The sequence below is a fragment of the Quercus suber genome, unplaced genomic scaffold, assembly GCF_002906115.3.
Source record: "Quercus suber isolate HL8 unplaced genomic scaffold, Cork oak 2.0 scaffold_391, whole genome shotgun sequence".
Taxonomy (NCBI): Eukaryota; Viridiplantae; Streptophyta; class Magnoliopsida; order Fagales; family Fagaceae; genus Quercus; species Quercus suber.
In genome coordinates this window covers 242,456-254,212 of record NW_027069843.1, presented here as the reverse complement: position 1 = coordinate 254,212, position 11,757 = coordinate 242,456, and the positions used below count along the sequence as shown (strand labels likewise).

Here is an 11,757-nt window from a genome sequence, read left to right as displayed (position 1 = left end):
GTTTTTTTATTTTTTTATTTTTTTTATAATAATTATTTTGTTTTTAATGGTACCATGCATAAATACTACATGATCAAATTTTGGGAGAGTTTTCTCTCTGACCTCTAGTTTATAAAATTAGTAACAATAAAGATTCTTAGACATGTACTAGAAAGATGCAATGGGATGATGAGGAAGAGATCAAGGCCTGAGAACTCAGGTGGAAAAAAGGGTAGGGGAATTAGAATGAAAGGTGTCAATTATTCTTCTTTTTTAATTTTTGAATCCTTACTAGGTTAATAGCTCACAAGAAAGGGAGAAAAATCAAGAGGAAAGGAACTTTGAACTATTGGGCTTATCACTTCTACCAATTTTTTTGTTAAAAAAAAAAAGTTGATCATATATCGGGCTTTTATTCTCTTATATCCGATTTTTTACGTCCGTCTTTTTTACATCCATTTTCATGTGTGAAAATATAACCATTAAATCAAATTTTAGATATTGTTGTGAAATAGTAAATATAAAGTATGGAATGATAATTTTGCCTTTGAACTAAGCCAATCAGGGAGGGACGAGTTTGTTTATATATTTCTACACGAACTTTACAAGATCTGATTTGATAATGACCTTTTTTGAGGATAATGGAGCAACTAATGGCCTGTTTGGATGTTTAAAAAGAGAGGGAGTAGAGTAGAAGGAGGGAGAGTAATCTAATTACCTTGTTTGAAAGTTTTTTAAAGAAAGAGGGGGAGGGGTTTGGGGGGGTTTGGAGGGGTTTCAACTCCCTCTAGCCCCCCCATTTTTAATTCCCCCAAATTGGAGAGATTTGGAGGGAGAGTAGAGTACATAAACTATTAACCAAGTAAATTACCTAATTTACCCTTATTATATTAACAAAATTACACAAGGGGAAGGGCTAATTACTCTCTTCCCTCTTATTAATTTTAAAAACATCCAAACAAGGTGGAGGAGAATCATTTTTCTCTACTCTCCTCCCCACTAAGGTTTTCAAACCCGGACCGTTTATTGAACCGTAAAAGGGAGAGGTTTAAGGTTTTTGAGGTCGAACCGAGGTTGAACCGGGGTCAAACCGTGATGACGTCATAATTAATTTAATAATTAATTTAATTCTAAATATAGATATTAAATTTATAAAACTAGTAAAATTGACTAAAATATCTATATATGTGAGGGAAATTTAATGATTTTCAAGCATATATTTAATAATTAAATAAGAAAGTTAATAAAATAAAATAATAACTATGAAAACATTAAAATTTATGATTAATTTTTGAAGTAAAGTTGAATATTTTTGAAGGATTTTAATTATAATTTTTTTTATTCCTTATAAGAGATGGATAATTTAATTAAGTAGAATAAAATTGTGTTAAGTTGTTTTTATTAAAAAAAAAAAAATTGTTAAAGGGTTGGACCGCACGGTTCTTGACCAGTTCGTACGATCCAACCCCGGTTTTAGGGGTTCACGGAATTGCCACATATGCCCGGTTCTTTATGCTTAAAATACCGGTTTTCATCATAGTTCACGATTTTCACGGTCCGACCTCCTGGTCCGGTCCGGTTCTAAGAACTATGATAACAAGACAAGTACTTATCATTAAGTTTTCCTTTTCTTATCTTTTCTTTTTTAGAAGAAAAAGCATAAGAGAGGAGAGTGACAACCCCTACACGGTTCATTTTTTCTTTCATCTCTACCCAATCGGTTGGTTTCTCCTAGAAATGAGCTATTTAATATTTTTCCAAAAAAGTTCAGCTTTATATACAAGCTTTTTTCTTGGCAAATCGGATCCTGTTGTCCTTTGATAGTAAAGTGTTGCTGTACAACTCGAAAAATGATAAATATTACTGCACACTCCTTAAATGCCACACTTTTAGACGAATTGTGAAAAAAAATAAATAAATAAATAAAAACCTACTCTTCAAAGAAGTTGAAGAAGTGGTCTATTGGGTCTAGTCGACCATCAAAGTGGGCTCTTCAATGTGGATATTTCTTGTCACTCTCATGTTGAAACCTCTATGTTCCCAAGGTTCAACATGGTTTTGATAGTGGACTATAATTCAAGAAAAATTATTAGGTACTTCAGAAGTACTATAAGTATGTACTTTTTTTTCTCACATAAATGGTTGGTCCTACCATGAATTTAATTAGTGGAACTCATCATTCATGTGAGATGAGGGTGTACATATTTATGGTATTCCAGGAGTACACAATAATTTTTTCCTAAATTAGGGTCACCAATCAAGAAAATTATTAGATACTCTTAGAGTACCATAAATGCATACTCTCTTCTCTTACATAAATAGTGAGTCCCACCATATAAATTCATGGTGGGACTCACCATTCATATAAAAAGAGGGAGTACACAATAATTTCTCCACCAATCACATGGTTGGACAACACATTACTCATAGAACTAGAGCCCGACATATTATTAGGCCTTATTTAATAAATTTTCTGTGCTTAGTGTGGGTTTGGATAGCAATTATATTGCGTCTGCGTTTGCGTTTTGCATCTCTTTTTTTTTTTTTTTTTTTCACGCTTTTAGCTTTTGGAGACAAGAATTACTATTCATCACTGTTCACACATTGTTCACGCACTGTTTATAGGACCTACAACCACTTTATTCAGGAAAAAAAATATTAAAAATGGGACTCACGGTACTATTCACACATTTAAAAAATTATTTTGCTACAATGTTTTTAGTTTCAGCAAAAATAAGTTGTATCCAAACGGACTCTTAATGTGATTGATTACAAGTTAATTATTTCCTATAATATACTACTACTGAGAATAAGAATATTTCCTTTCCTTTTGTGGTATAAGTCTGAAGCTCTACTTAGGAGCTTCAAAAACACATTAATTGTTGACTTGTTAGCATGTTGGATAACTTGAATTTGATTAATAATATGAATTTAGATTTGTCTCCCTAGCTTGTAACCGCGTGCTACATCACTAGCTATGTTACTGGAGTTTGGAATTGTTAGACATCCTTGTGTTAGTCTTTATGATCTATTTGCAAGTTTGGCTTTGTTGGATAAAAATTCATTCGTTAAAATATTTGTATATATCCATTATATAGTTAAATGTTCCTAGTTTCCACTAGTATAATTTTTTGGTTTTCCTTTCGAATTCAAAATTCCAACTCCTAGTTGAGCAGAACCTTTTCTTAGATCATCATTGTTTCCAAAATTGTTTGAAAGCGGCTTATTAATATAACTTGAAAATAAGAAATCATAAATTAAATATTGACATCTTCAATTCTTGAATATTTGTTGAAATTTAATTGGAAAAAGGCGCCTATATATAAGTAGCAATTCCTTGTTTTTTTAGCTACAAATCTTGTCTCTCTCATTGTTCACATATATAGTTGTCATTACAGGATGCAATTCCTGTTTTGGAGAAGTTTGATGTCATTTTACATTGAACGAATCAATATCTTTTCATGGACAAAGGGGAAAGAGAATGAAGTAGTATTTAGCAATGCAAGTTTGGAATTTGCTTTTTAAGAAAAAATTAGCCAAAATTACTTGATAGAGTAGAGAGGGTCTTATTATACAGAAGCCTTATATATAAGTACAAAAGCTTTGAAACTAAGAAAGGAAGATACCAAAACCTTTCTTAAGCCTAAATAAATTCTTTAACTTGCCAAGCCTAAAATTCACCACCTTAATTATAGTGAAAACTATAAACACTCTTGCCGAATGTTTTCACTCTCCAGACATCTACCATTTTCCCTCAATGAATTCTCCTCCAAAAAAACTTGTACGTGCAAAAAGAACCCATCCCTTTATTTGGTGTTTAGCCATAATTTGCACCTTGATATGCATAGCAGTGATAATCACAGGCATCGCAGTGTTCATTGGATACATGGTCATACATCCGAGAATACCTATCTTGAGTGTCGCAAATGCCACTCTTGGCACCATGCGATATTCTCAATCTGGTCTACTTGAAACCCAGATGACTATTATCATCAGGGCAGAGAATGACAACACAAAAGCTCATGCAAGTTTTTCAGACACTGCCTTTATTCTCAGCTTCCAAGGACTAGTAATAGCAAAACTCGTCGCTGACCCGTTTGATGTAAAGAAAAACAGTTCTATTTATTTTAATTATGAGGTCACATCTGATGAAATTCCTTTGGATTCTACTCGAATGCATCAGGTAGACTTGTCATTGAAGCGAAAGGTAATTATATTCGATTTCAAAGGGAACTCAAGGACTCAATGGAGAGTATGGCTGCTTGGCTCCGTTAAGTTCTGGTGTCACCTCAACTGTCAACTCCGGTTCCATACATCGAATGGAACTTACATAAGTTCACGTTGCAGCTCCAAATCTAAATGACCTCTCTTTGTCTTTGTTGTTTAAAGTTATGCTCATATAGGAAGAATTGAAACGGATGCAATACAAATTTTTCTGAGAAATTAAAATACTACATGGGGCTGATACATATAATAATCAATTATTAAATTTTTTTATTATATTTTGTTAAGCATTTATCTTTCATATATTGTTAAAATTATATCAATGTAAGAGTAATAATAGATAATAGAGTGAATTCATGGCTATTAAATGATGTTTAGAATATAATTGATTTTGTTTAGATAGTTATGTCTCTGACATTATTCTAATATGATCTATTTTAGACTCTCCATTTGATTTAGCTATTATTATTATTATTATTATGTACGTGTTTGGGAATTGGTGAAAAAAATTTGCCTTTTGCTTTCTGTCTCTGTTTTTAACTAATAATCTTGTTTTTATTTTATTTTTTTGAAACAAACTAACTTTGACATTTTTGTGACACATTAAATATAAAAGTTATTAAAAATTACAGCATATTTTTTTTTTAATAAATACTACTATACAAATAAACTATTGAAAATAAACAATTTCAAAACAGACACATATTCACATAATTTATTTTTATATATATACACAATTTATTAATAATAAGCAAACAAGTAAGTGGGGGTGTGAGAGCTGTGGTTGGCAGGGAGCACTATCAGTACTGACTAATTGGACTATAATTGAGTGCACTAGTGCACATTACATTAATAATACAATTAATATGAGGAACCTTAGTTGAACAAGCGTGATGTTTAACACCTTCTACAAACATAATTGAATTTCTAAACTCATATTTTAGGTTGGTAACAAGATTTTGACCCTAACTTGGGTCTTGGTCAGCCCAAAGATTAAGACCACCTACTCATACACAACACAATGGTCCGATTTTGACGGTGCCAAAAAACAGCTACTGTTAATATTCAACTCAGACCCATGATGATCATCCTATATATATGTATATATATACTAGTGCTCCATATTTTGCCCAAAAGACTAACAATTACTTAAAGTGTTTCAGGTTGTACCAAGTAACTTAGTGTTTCAGGTTGTACCACGTAACTTAATCCTTTTGTTTTAGAAAGTAGTCCAATTGATCTTGAACGTGACCTTGGCATGACAAGGAGTCAAGGACAGGTACTTATCATTAAGTTTTTCTTTTCTTTTCTTTTTTTTTTTTAGAAGAAAAAGCATAAGAGAGGAGAGTGGGAACCCCTACACGGTTCATTTTTTATTTCATCTCTACCCAATCGGTTGGTTTCTCCTAGAAATGAGCTATTTTAATATTTTTCCAAAAAAGTTCAGCTTTATATATGAGCTTTTTTCTTGGAGAATCGGATCCTCTTGTCCTTAGATAATAAAGTGTTGCAGCACAACTCGAAAAATGATAAATTTTACTGCACACTCCTTAATGCACACACTTTTACACGAATTGAAAAAAAAAAAAAAAAATCGATATGGAATTAGGAGGAGATGATATTTTACTTTTATAGTCTTTCTCATTGGACTCCTTGGTTCTAATTGTGGAATTAGAAGAGTTCTAGACTCTATTGAGATCACCCATAAAAGTGTGCAGGTAAGATGTTCTTGCTTAGGCCAATGAGTATTATCATTGTAATTTTCTTGGCTTCCGTATTAAATGTTAATGTATCATTTATTTGGGCACAAAAATTAGAAAATTTAGATAAGATAAATAACACAAAATTAGAGTCCAATTTATAATCTCCATAAAAGTGTGCAGGTAAGATGTTCTTGCTTAGGTTAATGAGCATTATTATTGTGGTTTTCTTGGCTTCCATATTAAATGTTAATACATCATTTATTTTGGCACAAAAATTAGAAAATTTAGATAAGATACATGACACAAAATTTGAGTCAAATTTATAATCTAATTAGATTTTTTTTTTTTTTTTACTTTTTGTTAGGACAAGTGGTGCAAAATTGAGAATCCAATTGAAATCTAATTAAATTTTCTCTCTGCTCCTGCTTCACTTGTTATTATATATATATATATATATATATATAAATATATAGATATAGATTTTTTTAAAAAAAATTCTAGTTTAATTATTTATACCGTAAAAAGTGAGATTAAAACTGGATTTACAGAATAACCCCACAACAAATAAAGTATTTAGTCTTACAATAACCCAAGTCAATCAATAATACAATTATTTACTTGCAATTGGCAATGCGACCAACATACTCAGTCCTAGGGAGATGCTCTCTAGTGCTTCGTGAGTTGGTACCTCGTAGAGTGTACCAAATTGTTTAATACGCGCAATCCAAGCTGATTTCTTTCAGTTTGTAGTCTTTTTTGCATAAATCCCAACATAAAAAGGCTAGACATCTCACATCTTACGAAAATCATCTTCATGAGAGCGCAACGTTTAAATGTAGAGCACAGATTTTTAGAAGGGGAGGATAAATTGGATTTTAATTTCTAATTTGAATTGAACAATTAGAATGATAAATTTAGATATTTGGCATAAAATTAAAACTCTAATTAGAATTGCAATTTAAAATTCTCTCTGCTTCACCTATTATTATATATATATATATATAGATATGATCTATTTTAGACTCTCCATTTGATTTAGCTATTATTATTATTATTATTATTATTATGATGTACGTGTTTGGGAATTGGTGAAAAAAATTTGCCTTTTGCTTTCTGTCTCTGCTTTTTAACTAATAATCTTGTTTTTATTTTATTTTTTTGAAACAAACTAACTTTGACATTTTTGTGACACATTAAATATAAAAGTTATTAAAAATTACAGCATTTTTTTTTTAATAAATACTACTATACAAATAAACTATTGAAAATAAACAATTTCAAAACAGACACATATTCACGTAATTTATTTTTATATATATACACAATTTATTAATAATAAGCAAACAAGTAAGTGGGGGTGTGAGAGCTGTGGTTGGCAGGGAGCACTATCAGTACTGACTAATTGGACTATAATTGAGTGCACTAGTGCACATTACATTAATAATACATTTAATATGAGGAACCTTAGTTGAACAAGCGTGATGTTTAACACCTTCTACAAACATAATTGAATTTCTAAACTCATATTTTAGGTTGGTAACAAGATTTTGACTCTAACTTGGGTCTTGGTCAGCCCAAAGATTAAGACCACCTACTCATACACAACACAATGGTCCGATTTTGACGGTGCCAAAAAACAGCTACTGTTAATATTCAACTCAGACCCATGATGATCATCCTATATATATGTATATATATACTAGTGCTCCATATTTTGCCCAAAAGACTAACAATTACTTAAAGTGTTTCAGGTTGTACCAAGTAACTTAGTGTTTCAGGTTGTACCACGTAACTTAATCCTTTTGTTTTAGAAAGTAGTCCAATTGATCTTGAACGTGACCTTGGCATGACAAGGAGTCAAGGACAGGTACTTATCATTAAGTTTTTCTTTTCTTTTCTTTTTTTTTTTTAGAAGAAAAAGCATAAGAGAGGAGAGTGGGAACCCCTACACGGTTCATTTTTTATTTCATCTCTACCCAATCGGTTGGTTTCTCCTAGAAATGAGCTATTTTAATATTTTTCCAAAAAAGTTCAGCTTTATATATGAGCTTTTTTCTTGGAGAATCGGATCCTCTTGTCCTTAGATAATAAAGTGTTGCAGCACAACTCGAAAAATGATAAATTTTACTGCACACTCCTTAATGCACACACTTTTACACGAATTGAAAAAAAAAAAAAAAAAACTACTCTTCAAAGAAGTGGTCTATTGGGTCTAGACGACCATCAAAGTGGGCTCTTCAATGTGGATATTTCTTGTCACTCTCATGTTGAAGCCTTTATGTTCCTAAGGTTTAACATGATTTTGATAGTGGACACTAAATCAAGGTCACCAATCACATGGTTAGACAACACATTACTCATAGAACTCGGGCCCAACAAATTATTAGGCCTTATTTAATAAATTTTCTTTGCTTAATGTGATTGATTACAAGTTAATTATTTCCTATAATATACTACTGCTGAGTATAAGAATATTTCCTTTCCTTTTGTAGTATGATTCTGAAGCTCTACTTAGGAGCTTCAAAAACACATTAATTGTTGACTTGTTTGCATGTTGGATAACTTGAATTTGATGATAATATTGAATTTAGATTTGTCTCCCTAGCTTGTAACCGCGTGCTACATCACTAGCTATGTTACTGGTGTTTGGAATTGTTAGACATCCTTGTGTTAGTCTTCATGATCTATTTGCAGGTTTGGCTTTGTTGGATAAAAATGCATTCGTTAAAATATGTGTATATATTCATTATATAGTTAAATGTTCCTAGTTTCCACTAGTATAATCTTTTGGTTTTCCTTTCGAATTCAAAATTCCAACTCCTAGTTGTGTAGAACCTTTTCTTAGATCATCATTGTTTCCAAAATTGTTTGAAAGCAGCTCATTAATATAACTTGAAAATTAAGAAAGCATAAATTAAATATTGACATCTTCAATTCTTGATTATTTGTTGAAATTTAATTGGAAAAAGGCACCTATATATAAGTAGCAATTCCTTGTTTTTTTAGCTACAAATCTTGTCTCTCTCATTGTTCATATATATATATATGTTGTCATTACAGGATGCAATTCCTGTTTTGGAGAAGTTTGATGTCATTTTATATTGAACGGCTCAATATCTTTTCATGGACAAAGGGGAAAGAGAATGAAGTAGTATTTAGCAATGCAAGTTTGGAATTTGCTTCTTAAGGAAAAAAGTAGCCAAAATTCCTTGATAGAGTAGAGAGGGTCATATTATACAGAAGCCTTAAATACAAATGCTTTGAAACTAAGAAAGGAAGATACCAAAACCTTTCTTAAGCCTAAATAAATTCTTTACCTTGCCAAGCCTAAAATTCACCACCTTAATTATAGTGAAAACCATAAACACTCTTGCCGAATGTTGTCACTCTCTAGACATCAACCATTTCCCCTCAATGAATAGATTACGGAAGTTTTTCCACAACGATGAACTTGTATATGCAACAAGAACCCATCCCTTTATTTGGTGTTTAGCCATAATTTGCACCTTGATATGCATAGCAGTGATAATCACAGGCATCGCAGTGTTCATTGGATATGCGGTCATACATCCGAGAATACCTATCTTGAGTGTTGCAAATGCCACTCTTGGCACCATGCGATATTCTCAAGCTGGTCTACTTGAAACCCAGATGACTATTATCATTAGGGCGGAGAATGACAACAGAAAAGCTCATGCAAGTTTTTCAGACACTGCCTTTATTCTCAGCTTCCAAGGACTAGTAATAGCAAAACTCGTCGCTGACCCGTTTGATGTAAAGAAAAACAGTTCAATTTATTTTAATTATGAGGTCACATCTGATGAAATTCCGTTGGATTCTGCTCGAATGCATCAGGTAGACTTGTCATTGAAGAAAAAGGTAATTACATTTGATTTCAAAGGGAACTCAAGGACTCAATGGAGAGTATGGCTCCTTGGCTCCGTTAAGTTCTGGTGTCACCTCGATTGTCAACTCCGGTTCCATACATCAAACGGAACTTACATAAGTTCAAGTTGCAGCTCCAAATCTAATTGACTTCTCTTTGTCTTTGTTGTTTGAAGTTATGCTCGAATAGGAAGAATTGAAACGGATGCAATTCAAAATTTTTATGAGAAATTAAAATACTACTTGGGGCTGATACATATATTAATCAATTATTAAAAAATGAATGCATCAGGTAGACTTGTCATTGAAGAAAAAGGTAATTACATTTGATTTCAAAGGGAACTCAAGGACTCAATGGAGAGTATGGCTCCTTGGCTCCGTTAAGTTCTGGTGTCACCTCGATTGTCAACTCCGGTTCCATACATCAAACGGAACTTACATAAGTTCAAGTTGCAGCTCCAAATCTAATTGACTTCTCTTTGTCTTTGTTGTTTGAAGTTATGCTCGAATAGGAAGAATTGAAACGGATGCAATTCAAAATTTTTATGAGAAATTAAAATACTACTTGGGGCTGATACATATATTAATCAATTATTAAAAAATTTTAATTATTTTTTAATTATATTTTGTTAAGCATTTATTTTTCATATATTGTTAAAATTATATCAATTTAAGAGCAATAATGAATAATAAGTGAATTTATGGCTATTAAATGATGTTTAGAATATAATTGATTTTTTTTTATTAATTTTTAATTTCTAATCACTGCAAGTTCTTATTGGGTGAAGGGCATGGGTTGGAGTTAAAGTATCCAGAAGGAAGTTTCACATATAAATACATTTTTTTAAAATTTTTTTTATAAACACACACATAGATTAGACTAGAATAAGATTTTTATCCCAAATTATTATAAAAAAAAAAGTCTAACCCATCAAATACTAACAGAGCCATCATCATTTATTAGTAACCAAATCTTAAACAAGGCAATGCAACAATAAGAGCATTAGCATATAGGGGTGTAAAACCCCTAAATGGCTATTTTGAACCTCAAACACCAAAAAACCTCTACACCTGGGTGTCTGTAGATAAAATATTTACTTAAAAACCCCCATCACCAAAAAAACCTCTAAATTTGGGTGTCTATAGCTAAAAAAGTTAGACACAAGCTATAATAAAGTTCAATAAGTAAAACCTCATTGTAGCAGGTGATTTTTTTTATTATTATTATTATTTTAAATTTCTTCTCTCTTTCCTCCTCTCTCTAACTCTCGCTCCATCTCTCGTGCCCTCTCATTCTCTCTCCTCTCTCATTGCTCTCTCTTCTCTCGCCCCTTTCACTTCTCTCGCCTTTCTACCACCATCAAATTGGGTTGTGGGTGAGATTGGACTGTGACGGTGGTGGTGGGTTGTGATTTTGCCTAATCTGGTGGTTATTATTATTATTATTATTATTATTATTATTATTATTATTATTATTTGGGTTTGCTGATTGTTTGTGGACGTAGATGGTTGTGGTGCTGGATCCTAGTGGTAGGGGTTGCTATGGTTGAGGTTTTTTTTTTTTTTTGCTATGGGGTTTAATTTTGGGATGTGTTTTGATTGTGGGTGAAGAGAGAGAGACTTTGAGAAAAAGAGAGTGAAGTGAAGAGAGAAAAACTGCTATGGGTGAAGGAAAAGAGATCGAGAAAGAAAGTCAAATGAATAAAAAATTGAATTGTGTTGGATTTGAAATGGAAAATAAGAAATGAGATGTTAGATAAGTTGTAAAATATGTTTTTTTTATTTATATTTTAATCTGGCTATGAATGCTCTAATAATTTGGTTATTATTTTAAAAAATTAAAGTTAGAAGATAGTAAAATAATTCCTGGGCCGAACACGTGCATTGGGGACACGCAGGCAGGAGTGGTGTCTGACACAACCAATACTGCATTGTCCATGCTTCCTGGTTAGATGCTACATGCACA

The 11,757-nt window shown here is 31.9% G+C and overlaps 2 protein-coding genes across 2 annotated transcripts; both read left to right on the top strand.

The window, feature by feature from the left end:
* The first annotated feature begins 3,671 nt into the window (after positions 1–3,671).
* On the top strand, positions 3,672–4,553 carry LOC111995562 (NDR1/HIN1-like protein 12). The gene has a single exon (XM_024027466.2). The coding sequence runs from the start codon at positions 3,737–3,739 to the stop codon at positions 4,340–4,342; it is 606 nt and encodes a 201-aa protein (XP_023883234.1). The 5' UTR covers positions 3,672–3,736; the 3' UTR covers positions 4,343–4,553.
* A 4,695-nt stretch (positions 4,554–9,248) lies between these two features.
* On the top strand, positions 9,249–10,046 carry LOC111991987 (uncharacterized). The gene has a single exon (XM_024023794.2). It carries the CDS (start codon positions 9,321–9,323, stop codon positions 9,939–9,941), a length of 621 nt encoding a protein of 206 aa, XP_023879562.1. The 5' UTR covers positions 9,249–9,320; the 3' UTR covers positions 9,942–10,046.
* The last annotated feature ends 1,711 nt before the right edge of the window (positions 10,047–11,757 follow it).

Bases quoted from the DNA above. Each gene is read 5' to 3' on its own strand.
- LOC111995562 (XM_024027466.2), top strand. From the start codon at position 3,737: ATGAATTCTCCTCCAAAAAAACTTGTACGTGCAAAAAGAACCCATCCC.
- LOC111991987 (XM_024023794.2), top strand. From the start codon at position 9,321: ATGAATAGATTACGGAAGTTTTTCCACAACGATGAACTTGTATATGCA.